The sequence below is a fragment of the Salvelinus fontinalis genome, chromosome 41 (assembly GCF_029448725.1).
Source record: "Salvelinus fontinalis isolate EN_2023a chromosome 41, ASM2944872v1, whole genome shotgun sequence".
NCBI lineage: Eukaryota > Metazoa > Chordata > Actinopteri > Salmoniformes > Salmonidae > Salvelinus > Salvelinus fontinalis.
Genome location: NC_074705.1, coordinates 7,218,690 through 7,232,824, shown reverse-complemented (window position 1 = coordinate 7,232,824; position 14,135 = coordinate 7,218,690). Strand labels below are relative to the sequence as shown.

The 14,135-nt window shown below is 43.8% G+C and overlaps 1 protein-coding gene across 1 annotated transcript; it reads left to right on the top strand.

The window, feature by feature from the left end:
* The first annotated feature begins 3,909 nt into the window (after positions 1-3,909).
* Positions 3,910-13,628, top strand: LOC129840212 (obg-like ATPase 1). The gene is made up of 11 exons (XM_055907883.1): positions 3,910-4,019; positions 4,747-4,844; positions 9,660-9,803; positions 9,952-10,079; positions 10,338-10,513; positions 10,752-10,832; positions 10,942-11,039; positions 11,367-11,507; positions 11,600-11,696; positions 11,789-11,911; positions 12,482-13,628. The coding sequence occupies exons 2-11, from the start codon at positions 4,747-4,749 to the stop codon at positions 12,587-12,589; spliced, it is 1,194 nt and encodes a 397-aa protein (XP_055763858.1). The 5' UTR covers positions 3,910-4,019; the 3' UTR covers positions 12,590-13,628.
* The last annotated feature ends 507 nt before the right edge of the window (positions 13,629-14,135 follow it).

Sequence of the window (14,135 nt, the reverse complement as noted above, 5' to 3'; positions counted from 1 at the left end):
CTTAGGACACTAAAGAGGCCTTTCTACTGACTCTGAAAAACATCCAAAGAAAGATGCCCAGGGTCCCCGCTCATCTGTGTGAACGTGCCTTAGGCATGCTGCAAGGAGGCCTGAGGACTGCAGATGTGGCCAGGGCAATAAATTACAATGTCCCTACTGAGATGCCTAAGACAGCGATACAGGGAGACAGGACAGACAGCTGATCGTCCTTGCAGTGGCAGACCACATGTAACAACACCTGCACAGGATCGGTACATCTGAACTCACACATGCGGGACAGGTACAGGATGGCAACAACAACTGCCCGAGTTACACCAGGAACGCACAATCCCACCATCAGTGCTCAGACTGTCCGCAATAGGCTGAGAGAGGCTGGACTGAGGGCTTGTAGGTCTGTTGTAAGGCACGTCCTCACCAGACATCACCGGCAACAACGTCGCCTATGGGCACAAACCCACCGTCGCTGGACCAGACGGGACTGGCAAAAGTGCTGTTCTCCGACGATTTTGTCTCACCAGGGGTGATGGTCGGATCCTCATTTATCGTCGAAGGAATGAACGTTACACCGAGGTCTGTACTCTGAAGCGGGATCGATTTGGAGGTGGAGGTTCCGTCATGGTCTGGGGCGGTGTGTCACAGCATCAACGGACTGAGCTTGTTGTCACTGCAGGCAATCTCAATGCTGTGCCTTACAGGGAAGACATCCTCCTCCCTCATGTGGTACCCTTCCTCCAGGCTCATCCTGACATGACCCTCCAGCATGACAATGTCACCAGTCATACTGCTCGTTCTGTGCATGATTTCCTGCAAGACAGGAATGTCAGTGTTCTGCCATGGCCAGCGAATAGCCCGGATCTCAATCCTATTGAGCATGTCTGTGACCTGTTGGATCGGAGGGTGAGGGCTAGGGCCATTCCCCCCAGAAATGTCTGGGAACTTGCAGGTGCCTTGGTGGAAGAGTGGGGTAACATCTCACAGCAAGAACTGGCAAATCTGGTGCAGTCCATGAGGAGGAGATGCACTGCAGTACTTAATGCAGCTGGTGGCCACACCAGATACTGACTGTTACTTTTGATTTTGACTGCCCCCCCTTTGTTCAGGGACATTGTTCAATTTCTGTTAGTCACATGTCTGTGGAACTTGTTCAGTCTATGTCTCAGCTGTTGAATCTTGTTATGTTCACACAGATATTTACGCATGTTAAGTTTTCTGAAAATAAACGCAGTTGACAATTGGAGGACGTTTCTTTTTTTTGCTGAGTTTATAAACATTTCATGCAATTGTACTTCATTTTTACATATTAGCAGAATCTTTTTTTTAATACCACACAAATTACAGATATAACAAGGTAAGAATGGACAGAGAGATGGGCATATGTATTCATTGTATTTTTCCAATGACAAATCAGTATTTGCAACAAAACTGTCCCTGTTTGAATTATTTGCAATCTGAGACGTCATTGGGCATCTGAGCATGGTACTTTCAAAAGTTAGGTCTACTCTGTCCGGGGTGGAACGGTAGTCATATCTACGCAGAAAGATGTAAACTTTAACTGCTGGCTACTTTTCTTCCGTGGCTTAACCCAACGAGATAAGGTCACAAGTGTTTCCTTAAAGCTGTCTGGGTTTAAACATCTGCTATTGTACAGAAAGTAAATAGCTTAATCAATTGATCACTTCCCAATCAAAGTATTTTTTGTGACTATAGAAGGCTATAACTCAGCCTTTGAATGTCTCTGGTACACAACAATTATATTTCCATATGCATCGGAGTCACGTCTTTCCTGTGTATTTTACATAAAGCATTGAGGACCAAAGTGCTGTCACAGATCACTGTAAATAATCGGATCCATTGTATTTTCTTCAATCTTAAGCTAACAAAGGGTAGGCCTGTGCTTTGACGTTTTCATTAATATAAGGTAGGCCTGTGGCATACCCTTTCATACCCCCTCAATTCGAGTCTTTGTTTTAATTTAGCCTACCTCTGTGTCAGTGGGCTGTTATTTAAAGGAAGCATGGTGGGTGGAGGAATTGACCTACAAATCTATGGATATAGCAGCCTATAGCCTAATTTCGTCTGTTAAACAGGTAAACCTACCTCTTATTTCTTAAATAGGAAGAAATAAGCTTCAACACAAAGCCCTCTTGTTATTAGTAAAGTTTAATTAAAATGAAGACTGTTAAGGACCTCCCCTTTTTTTCAATTTTCGCCTAAAAAGATTGCCTGTAGCTCAGGACCTGAAGCAAGGACATGCATATTCTTGATACCATTTGAAAGGAAGTGTAACGGATGTGAAATGGCTAGCTAGTTAGCGGGTACGCGCTACTAGCGTTTCAATCAGTTACGTCACTTGCTCTGAAACCTAGAAGTATTGTTGCACCTTGCTCTGCAAGGGCCGCGGCTTTTGTGGAGCGATGGGTAACGACGCTTCGTGGGTGACTGTTGTTGATGTGTGCAGAGGGTCCCTGGTTCGCGCCCGTGTCGGGGCGAGGGGACGGTTTAAAGTTATACTGTTACAGAAGCACTTAGAAGTTTGTGGAAATGTGAAAAAAATGTACGATAATATAACACATTAGATCTGGTAAAAGATAATACAAAGAAAAAAACATGCGTTTGTTTTGTACCATCATCTTTGAAATGCAAGAGAAAGGCCAAAATGTATTAGTCCAGCCCAGGTGCAATTTAGATTCTGGCCAGTAGATGGCAGCAGTGTATATGCAGTTTCGCCGTTTTAGACTGATCGAATTAAGCATTGCATTTCTGCATTAAGCATTGCATTTCTGTTCAAAATGTTGTATCAAGACTGCCCAAATGTGCCAAATTTGGTTTATTAATACATTTTCAAGTTCATAACTGTGCACTCTCCTCAAACAATAGCTTGGTATTATTTCACTGTAATAACTACTGTAAATTGGACAGTGCAGTTAGATTAACAAGAATGTAATCTTTCTGCCAATATCAGATATGTCTATGTCCTGGAAAATGTTCTTGTTACTTACAATCTCATGCTAATCGCATTAGCCTATGTTAGCTCAACCGTCCCGCGGGGGTCGCACCGATCCTGTAGAGGTGAAGATGAATTAGATGAAGTAGATGAATTATGCCCACTCGAATTTGCCTACTTTCAGCACCATTGCTTTGGCAATGTAAACATTTGTTTCCTATGCCAATAAAGCCTTTAGAATTTAATTTAATATCAGAGAAAGGAAAAGATAGGAATGCCATTGGTCAATTAATGGGGGAACGTTTAATGCCCCACCCAGCAGACTGTTGACCAATCGCGTTCACGTTGTCATGCTACGTCTAGCGGTTGCTAAGCGAATGTTGTGTTTCTGAGCTAGCGCCATTCACTCCATTTCCCCATCTCCTCAAAAGGATCAATTCAATTCAAAGGGCTTTATTGGCATGGGAAACATGTTTACGTTGCCAAAGCAAGTGAAATAGATTAGGTATATCTGGCCTCGTTTAGGTGTCAATGGTGGAAACCACTCGGGCTGATCTTCTTCTTCGTTGGGGTTTAACGGAGATTAGCATCCAATATTACATTGCATTACCGCCACCGCGCGGGCTGATCGATGTTGAATCAATTACGTCATACTGCAAACGTGCAGACGTTTCTCTCCATTTTTCGTTTTACGTGTTAGGGTTTCGTCCAATGAGAATGCTGAGACACAAAACACTTCCGATATGCTGTCTCTTTTCTAGGGTTTCACTATATAGCACAGCCACAAAGTCAAAATGGCCATATTGTAAAAAAAATAATGAAAACAAAAAATGTATTTTTGGTCTTAATTTAAGTTTAGGCATAAGGTTAACCACATTGATAAGGTTAGTGCAAAGGTTAGGTTGAAAATCCCATTTTAAGGAAATTAATTGAAGAATTAGGAGGGGTTATGACTTCGTGGCTGTGGTAACTAGTGACGACCCTTTTCTAGTTTCGCTGGATGTGGAGCAGTGTGAACAAATTCCAACCAAATCTAGTTTCGTAGATAGCCGACCAAAAATAGACCGAAATCAAGGTGATATGAACATATAGCTCGCTAAAGACATATTTATTTGGTTATGTTTCGTCCTTACGATATGTTTCGTTTTATTTTAATAAACAATAACGTTACTTGACATGGCTAGCTAGTTGGCTAGGTAGCATGCTGACAAGCAGAATGAATGGGACCGTTCCTGACTAGCTAGCTAGCTTCTCCACATGTGTTTTAGCCTGTTTGCTAGTTAGCTGTCTTCTAGCTATGCAGTTGGTTAGCTGTGCCAACTGGCACGTCTGTCTTTTCAAATTAGGTTGTCGTTTGTGTCAAATTGAGTAGCTAGTAGGCGTTGAGCCAGCGATATGTAACCGGGAAGTTATCCGAGATAAATGACTGTTAGCTAGGTAGCTATGTGACAAGTCATCGCAGGGTATAGATTGCTGTCTGTATTCTTTGCCAGAAGTATTCCAGACGCAACTACACACGATGGGGTCTAATTCACGGCAACTGTGTGGCATTGCCAACCCAGCCTTGGTAGTGTAGTAAACCATTGTAGTCCGTACAAAAACTAGTGACATGTCGTTGTCGGAGTAAAAGGGAACAATATGCACACGGTTTCCGAAATTGACCCCTGGGGTGTGAGAGCTGAGTCTGATAGAGTTGTCAGCCATGTAAAAATGTAATGTTGATATTAAGCATGTCCCATAATTTAGTTGTTTGGTTCAAGAGCATGAAGTGTTTAATTCTATTTCTAAATGTTTTGTTGCAGATGCCTCCAAAGAAGGGAGAAGGACCAAAACAACCACCGCTGATTGGACGTTTCGGGACTTCTTTGAAGATTGGGATTGTGGGATTGCCGAATGTTGGGTATGGACATGACTACAATTTAGTTTCCAATAGTTGTAAAGGTAGGGCGTTGGAGAATCATTATCATGATTCACACTATAGGGCCAACTAGGATTGCACATTTTGGGGAATATTCAGAGATGGAGACTTTCTGTGGGAATATACAAATCAAACTATATTTGCCACATGTGCCGAATACAACAAGTGTAGACTTTACAGTGAACTACTTACTTACAAGCCCTTAACCAACAGTGCAGTTCAAGAAGAAAATATTTACCAAGTAGACAAAAAAAAAAGTTATAATAAAAGTAACACAATAAGAATTACAATAACGAGGCTACATACAGGGGACACCGGCTATATACAGGGGGCACCGAGTCAGTGTGCGGGGGTACAGGCTAGTTGAGGTAATCTGTACATGTCGGTTGGGGCAAAGTGACTATGCATAGGTAACAAACAAACAGCGAGTAGCTGTTGAGGAGCCTTTTGGTCCTTGACTTGGCACTCCGGTACCGCTTGCCGTGCGGTAGCAAAAAAACAGTCTATAACTTGGGTGACTGGAGTCTCTGCCAATTTTCTGTGCTTTCCCCTGACCCCGCCTATTATATAGGTCCTGGATGGCAGGAAGCTTGGCCCCAGAGATGTACTGGGCATTCATACTACCCTCTGTAGCACCTTACTGTCAGATGCCGAGCAGTTGCCATATCAGGCGGTGATGCAACCGGTCAGGATACTCTCGATGGTGCAGCTGTAGAACCTTGTGAGGATCTGGGGACCCATGACAAATCTTTTCAGTCTCCTGAGGGGGAAAAGGTTTTGTGGTGCCCTCTTCACGACTGTCTTGGTATGTTTGGACCATGGTAGTTCGTTGGTGATGTGGCCACCAAGGAACTTAACTCTCAACCCGCCCACCTTTTCCTGTAGTCCACGATCAGCTCCTTTGTCTTGCTCACATTTGGGGAGAGTTTGTTGTCCTGGCACCACACTGCCAGTTCTCTGACCTCCTCCCTATAGGCCGTTGTCGGTGATCAGGCCTACCACTGTTGTGTCGTCAGCAAACTTAATGATGGTGTTGGAGTCGTGTTTGGCCACGCAGTCGTGGGTGAACAGGAAATACATGAGGGGACTAAGTAGGGGAATTAATGGAAATGTATGCAAATTAATATTAATACCATTTAAATGTAGATGTTTTTTGCATTGGATATATTTACCATATCATATGGAGACAGAAACATAAACGTTTTACCTTATCATAAGTAGACATAATTGCAAATGATAAAATCCTTCCAATAGAAATAAAAAAATAACTATTTAGTTATGAATTGAACTTTAATTAATTGAGTTGACTTCACATGGGATGATTTCACTGAACAACAAAAGAAAGGGAATATTGAATTATCCCCAATGATCCATCGCATCTCCCAAAACCATTTTCAACATGCATCTGTAAAATGATAGTCTAGAAACTAAAGCTTTGGTCGTCTTCCTCTCAGGCTTCCATGTCTTCTCCCTGGACCTCCTCAATGTCCACCTATTGAGCATCAGACTCTGAGGCCTCATCTTCACTGTCACTTTCCAACCTTGTTGAGGTTGGCTCGTTGTCAGGCTCAAAAAGCCTCAAATTTGCCTGGATGGCCACCAATTTTTCAACCCTTGTATTGGTCTGTTGGCCTGTTGCGTGCTTTTAATTTTTTTCCTTTTATTTAACCAGGTAGGCCAGTTGAGAACAATTTACTGCGACCTGGCCAAGATAAAGCAAAGCAGTGCGACACGAACAACAACACAGAGTTACACATGGAATAAACAAACGTACAGTCAATACCACAATAGAAAAGTCTATATACAGTGTGTGCAAATTAAGTAAGGAGGTAAGGCAATAAATAGGCCATAGTGGCAAAATAATTACTATTTAGCAATTTAAACACTGGAGTGATAGATGTGCTGAAGATGAATGTGCAAGTAGAGATACTGGGGTGCAAAGGAGCAAAATAAATAACAGTATGGGGATGAGGTAGTTGGATGGGCTATGTACAGGTGCAGTGATCTGAGAGTTGCTCTGACAGCTGGTGCTTAAAGCTAGTGAGGGAGATATGAGTCTCCAGCTTCAGTGATTTTTGCAGTTCGTTCCAGTCATTGGCAGCAGAGAACTGGAAGGAAAGGCGGCCGAAGGAGGAATTGGCTTTAGGGGTAACCAGTGAAATATACCTGCTGGAGCGCATGCTACAGGTGGGTGATGCTATGGTGACCAATGAGCTGAGATAAGGCGTGGCTTTACCCAGCAAAGACTTACAGATGATACTGGAGCCAGTGGGTTTGGCGACGAACCTGAAGCGAGGGCCAGCCAACGAGAGCATACAGGTCGCAGTGGTGGGTAGTATATGGGGCTTTGGTGACAAAACGGATGGCACTGTGATAGACTGCATCCAATTTGCTGAGTTGAGTGTTGGAGGCTATTTTGTAAATGACATCGCCGAAGTCAAGGATCGGTAGGATAGTCAGTTTTACGAGGGTATGTTTGGCAGCATGAGTGAAAGATGCTTTGTTGCGAAATAGGAAGCCGATTTCTAGATTTTATTTTGGATCGGAGATGCTTAATGTGAGTCTGGAAGGAGAATTTACAGTCTAACCAGACACCTAGAATATGTGGACAACTACAAATACTTAAGTCAGAACCGTCCAGAGTAGTGATGCTGGACGTGCGGGCAGGTGTGGGCAGCGATCGGTTGAAGAGCATGCATTTAGTTTTACTTGCATTTAGGAGCAGTTGGAGGCCACGGAAGGAGAGTTGTATGGCATTGAAGCTCGTCTGGAGGTTAGTTAACAGTGTCCAAAGAAGGGCCAGAAGTATACAAAATGGTGTCGTCTGCGTAGAGGTGGATCAGAGAATCACCAGCAGCGAGAGCGACATCATTGATGTATACAGAGAAGAGTCGGCCCAAGATTTGAACCCTGTGGCACCCTCAGACTGCCAGAGGTCCGGACAACAGGCCCTCCGATTTGACACACTGAACTCTGTCTGAGAAGTAGTTGGTGAACCAGGCGAGGCAGTCATTTGAGAAACCAAGGCTGTTGAGTCTGCTGATAAGAATGTGGTGATTGACCGAGTCGAAAGCCTTGGCCAGGTTGATGAATACAGCTGCACAGTATTGTCTTTTATCGATGGCGGTTATGATATTGTTTACGACCTTGAGCATGGCTGAGGTGCACCCATGACCAGCTCGGAAACCAGATTGCGTAGCGGAGAAGGTACGATGGGATTCGAAATGGTCGGTGATCTGTTTGTTAACTTGGCTTTCGAAGACCTTAGAAAGGCAGGGTAGGATAGATATAGGTCTGTAACAGTTTGGGTCTAGGGTGTCTCCCCCTTTGAAGAGGGGGATGACCGCGGCAGCTTTCCAATCTTTGGGGATCTCAGACGATACGAAAGAGAAGTTGAACAGGCTAGTAATAGGGTTTGCAACAATTGCGGCGGATGATTTGAGAAAGAGACGGTCCAGATTATCTAGCCCAGCTGATTTGGTGTGTGTGTTCCAAAACAAGGACCATTTGCACTCTGAGGTGGCTGATGTTGGTGGGATTTGGAGGATGATGGCGGCAACAGGGGAAAGAGCCTCAGATCCACAAAGTCCTTTCCACCAGGTGGCTGATGAGAAATGTTGACACGACTGCCATATTGTATCTCCATCCCAAAGCCCTTGCTTGAAAGTGTACTTCGCCAGACTGCCAATAACCTTGCTCTCATCCATGCCAAGGTGGTGAGAAACGGTAGTGATGACACCATAGGCGTTGTTCATCTCTGCACCAGACAGGATGCTCTTGCCAGCATACTTGGCAGAAGTCTTCATGCTTTTTGATGTATTTCAGATCTGCAGTTTCCTCTGCTTGGAGCAACAGTGAAGTGGGCAGGGCAGTATGGATTTCTTCTCTTACATCTGCAAGCAGAGTCTGAACATCAGACAGGATGGCATCGTCTCCCTCAATCCGTGGAATGGCTACTGCTATAGGTTTCAGGAGTTTCAGGCTGCTTACCACTCTCTCCCAAAATACATCATCCAGGAGTATCCTCTTGATGGGGCTGTCCATATAGGCAGACTGTGATGTGGCCATTTCTTGGAGAGACTCCTTCCCCTCTAGGAGACTGTCAAACATGATGACAACACCACCCTCAACGGGTGTTGCTGGGCAGCTTCAATGTGGTGCTCTTATTCTTCTCACTTTTCTTGGCGAGGTAGATTGCTGCTTTAACCTGATGACCCTTCACATACCTAATAATTTCCTTGGCTCTCTTGTAGAGTGGATCCATTGTTTTCAGTGCCATGATGTTCTTGAGGAGCAGATTCAATGCATGAGCAGCACAGCTAATGGGTGTGATGTGAGGGTAGGACTCCTCCACTTTAGACCAAGCAGCCTTCATGTTCGCAGCATTGTCTGTCACCAGTGCAAATACCTTCTGTGGTCCAAGGTCATTGACTGCCTTTAGCTCATCTGCAATGTAGAGATCGGTGGGTCTGTTGTCCCTTGTGTCTGTGCTCTTGTAGAATACTGGTTGAGGGGTGGAGATGATGTAGTTAAAATTCTCAAAATTCCCAGGCTTAACTTCCCATGGACAATTTCCGGAAAAATTCTGGAAATTTACAGGAAAGTTTCCGGCCCTTTGCAACCCAAGGGCCAACCCAACCTGTGCTGTTCTGGCTTTCCAGCAACTGTGGTGGCTGCATGTCACTACAGTGCAAATTAGACAAATGTATTTGCTTTTGTTGTTCAGTAGACCTTACCATGCAGATGTTTTGGGCTGTAGAATAGTGACAAACTTTGTCTCGTAATTTTTGTCTACAGGAAGTCAACATTCTTCAATGTGCTGACCAAGAGCCAGGCCGCAGCAGAGAATTTTCCCTTCTGCACCATCGACCCCAACGAGAGCAGAGTACCCATCCCTGACGAACGCTATGACTACCTCTGCACCTTCCACAAGCCCCTCAGGTAGGGTTGTGTTTGTGAGCAGAGTGCCCATTCATGTAGAACGTTACAACTACTTCTGCACCTTCCACAAGCCTTGGAAATGTGTGTATGAGTAAATGCTCTGTACATCAAGTTTGCGTGTGTGTAACTTCTCTGTCTCATTGGACAGTAAAGTCCCAGCGTTTCTGAATGTGGTGGACATAGCTGGGCTGGTGAAAGGAGCTCACGCTGGACAAGGACTGGGCAACGCCTTCCTGTCTCACATTAGTGCCTGCGACGGCATCTTCCACATGACACGTGAGTTTAACACACACTCGCAGAAACGCACACACATACACCCAAACACACACTGTAATCCTGGTGTACATTTCGCATTAAATCCGCAAGCATTGGATGCTTCCCTTCTAATCAATGGGGCACTCAAACCTACTCGATGCTAGCACAGTTCAGATGTGCATGAACAACAACAGTATACTCCATTCCTATTTTAGCAGCTTTGTGAAGTCTAGCACCATTGCGTAACCTGGACATAAATGTGTGTTTCTGTGTGTGTAGGTGCGTTTGAGGATGAGGACATCATCCATGTGGAGGGTAATGTGGACCCAGTGAGGGACATTGAGATAATCCATGAGGAGCTACGGCTGAAGGATGAGGAGTCTCTTGGACCAATCATAGATAAGTTGGAGAAGACCGCTGTCAGAGGAGGAGACAAGAAACTCAAACCTGAATACGTGAGTAGAGTGTGTGTGGGGTGGTTGATGAGTGCCCTATTGGGTCTGAGACTGAGGTCTGAAGTTGTGTATGTGGGCTTGATTCAAGCGCTTGAAACACTTTTCCATGCCCTCTCATAGATTGTTTGAGACCCACAGGCGTGTCTAGGGAGAAGGGGCCACAGATAAAATCAAAATTCAGCATTTGTTTACTCATGTTCTCTCCTTTCATTCCCTTCTTCCCTCATCCCTCACTCAGGACATCATGTTGAAGGTAAAGAACTGGATTTCGGAGGAGAAGAAACATGTCCGCTTCTACAATGACTGGAACGAGAAGGAGGTACGACTATGTGTGTGTGCTCACAAAAGAGAGGGAGCAGAGTACCATTAGTTGCATGGGCGTGTATACCAGCACACACATCTAACCCAGTGTGTGTGTGTTTATGCAGATCGATGTGCTGAACAAATACCTGTTCCTCACGTCCAAGCCCATGATCTACCTGGTCAACCTCTCAGAGAAGGACTACATCAGGAAAAAGAACAAGTGGTCAGTGGGTTCTCTTTAATTCCTTATTTTCTGCTTTCTAAATCTTACGTTATTTGGGTTGTGATGCCTGGCAACCATTATCTGAGGAGCTGAACTGCTACTTTTTGAGGGTCTGAACTTTGCTTTCAGCGGGGGTTTATTTTGTGATTGTGGCATTTTGTGCAGAATAAACACTGACAGTTTTGTATGCGCAAAAAACCCTGATAATGTTTGGTTTATTAAAGAGCAACTTCAATCAAAAATCAACTTTGTTTTTCTAATGTAGAGGATCTTTTCTCAATGTAAATACATAGGATTGTTTTCTCTTAAATATACATTCTCTCCCAGGCTAATTAAGATTAAGGAGTGGGTCGATGCCCATGACCCAGGAGCTATGGTCATACCAGTGAGTGGAGGTCTTGAGGCCAAACTACAGGACATGACCGACGAGGAGAAGGACAAATACTGTGAGGAGGCGAAGACTCAGAGGTACACACACGGACAGATCAAACACACAATGAACACATTTTATGATATTGCAAGCGGTTAACTTAATAACTGTACATGTGTGTAAATTTCAGTGTACTGACTAAGATCATTAAGACGGGCTATGCAGCTCTGCAGTTGGAATATTTCTTCACAGCGGGACCAGACGAGGTTAGAGCGTGGACTGTCAGGGTAAGAGACACACAGTTTGGTTATCTCTCTCCCACAATGAGGTGTGGGTGTGACTATCAAAGCTTTATCTATTACTCCTCTCTGTCTTACAGAAAGGCAGCAAGGCGCCCCAGGCGGCAGGGAAGATCCACACTGACTTTGAGAAAGGTTTCATCATGGCAGAAGTCATGAAGTTCCAGGACTTCAAAGAAGAGGGCACCGAGAATGCTGTCAAGGTGTGTGTGTGTACTTGTCTGAGGCTGAGAGATTTACTGTCATGGGTGTGTGTGATCCACATCGACAGGGCTGCAGTGGAGCGGGTTGAGAGCTTCAAGTTCCAAGTCACTAAGCACTTAATGGTCCACACACATGCGTAGTCGTGAAGTAGACGCCCTTGTATTTATTCCTATGCACACTCACAGGACATTCCAGCACACAACATTCACACATATTTTTATACTGACTCTATACACACTCAAATATAATATTAATTTACGCTGCTGCTACTCTATCATACATCCTGATGCCTAGTCACCTTACCCATATACATATTTACCTGTATCGCTCCAATTTCCCTGCACATTGTAAGTATGGTATTGGAACTAACCCTGTATATAGCTTCTTACTTTCTTGTGTATTTATTTTTATTTGTGTGTTCTACCTTATTTTTTAGTACTACATTGATATTGATCACTGCATTGTTGGGTTTAGAGTTAGCAAGAAAGGCATTTCACTGTACTTGTGACATTAACTTAACTTGCTAAATTACTTTGTATAAAGTTTTTCTGGTTTGATTTGTCCAATAGGCTGCTGGGAAGTACAGGCAGCTGGGCAGGACCTACATCGTGGAGGACGGAGACATTATATTTTTCAAATTCAACACACCCAATGCACCCAAGGCGGCGAAGAAGTGATGGGACCAATGCGACCAGTACAATAACACAGGGTTCTTGTGTCCCGTCTCAATTTGTCCTCGAGGGCCACAGTGTCTGCTGATTTTTCTCCCCTCTCCCTGGTATTATGAATAGGAAGATAGAATTAGAATGATTGATTCATTCTATGCATGGTAGGATGAAAATCCAGTGCACACTGTAACCGTTGAGGTCCTGACCATGTCCTAAAGTGTTTTCTGGTCAGGATATTTTGTCAGGAAAAACTCTGGGCCCTAGTCAGGACTGATCAGAAACATGGAGGGACCATTAGTATTATTTTAAGTAAAGTAGGCATCTCTGACCGTGCCTGACCAGAAACCACCTACGTGACTTTTAGCTTGGGACCCTGATTATCGCACCTACCCATACACTATTATATTAAATCAATATCTTTGCCCACCAGACATTGCAGCCACATTGTGAATAAGAGGAAGATATAAATCAGTCTTCTGACACCCCTGGCCACATTCATATTTGTGGAGATGAATATTGCTTTCGTTACAAAAGGAAAACATAAACTAGCTAGCTTGCTACTTAGCTTAACAATGGAAGGTGCACAATCCATGGCTACACAGCTAGCTGGCAAATAAGCTACCTACTCTTAAATTAGCTTGACGTGCTAGAAATTAATAGAAGTTGAGAAAAAAGTTACTAAAATAAATGTTTTATCTTCTGAATCCATTTCTTTATCCTGTATTGAATGTAGAAGTTCTAGTTTAATCTTCCTCCCAAAAAACGCAATCTCTGAGAAGGTCAGTGAATCGGGTTGTCTCCATGGTACCCAGACAATATCTGCCATACAGTACATGCCTTCAAACTACCATAAACCCCATTTAAGTATGCCCTTACCTAAGGAAATTGTTCGAAGGACTCTATGTAACACTCCAATTCCCTTAGGCAAGGGGAAATTATACGTTTTATGCAACTGGGCCCAGGCCTGACAACTATTTTCATGGAAACGCATGTACTGCAACCACAAAATGGATCAACAATACACTCAATAAAACAAGACAACAGATTCCGTTTGTGTTCAAATGTGTCTTAATTGATGGGTGTTCATGTGCGTGTTGAACAATAGTGTATGTGCTGGCGGAGTGTGTGTATTTTGATGGGGATGCTTGTAACAGGCTGGGGGAACATGCTGATACTGCAAAATAAATGACATGCACAGTGACATGTTCTGTGCATACTAGTCTGCGTCTTGGTTCATGCAACAAATACTCCATGTTGCAATTACTATTTCCCAGCACGTACACTTGAACATTTTCAGCATAACTGAAGCAGTTCCTTACAAAAAAGCAGAGGCAATGAGCAACGTCTTGCTGGCAGCCTCACAGAACAATGTAGCCAAGATGTTCACGATCACCGCACTTAAATATAACAGAGCTTGGTTGCAATGTTAGCCAGCTAGTAGTGTAACAAGGTGAATATGCTGATACATTAATATGAAAATAAATATTGCTGCAATTACATTTGCCATTTTCCCAACACTCCCTACTCTTCAATTTCAACCATAGATTCCCAGATA

Coding starts and splice junctions, on each gene's coding strand:
- LOC129840212 (XM_055907883.1), top strand. CDS start 4,747: ATGCCTCCAAAGAAGGGAGAAGGACCAAAACAACCACCGCTGATTGGA. Junction 4,845..9,659: donor GTGGGATTGCCGAATGTTGG/GTATGGACATGA, acceptor TTTTGTCTACAG/GAAGTCAACATTCTTCAATG. Junction 10,514..10,751: donor AGAAACTCAAACCTGAATAC/GTGAGTAGAGTG, acceptor TCCCTCACTCAG/GACATCATGTTGAAGGTAAA.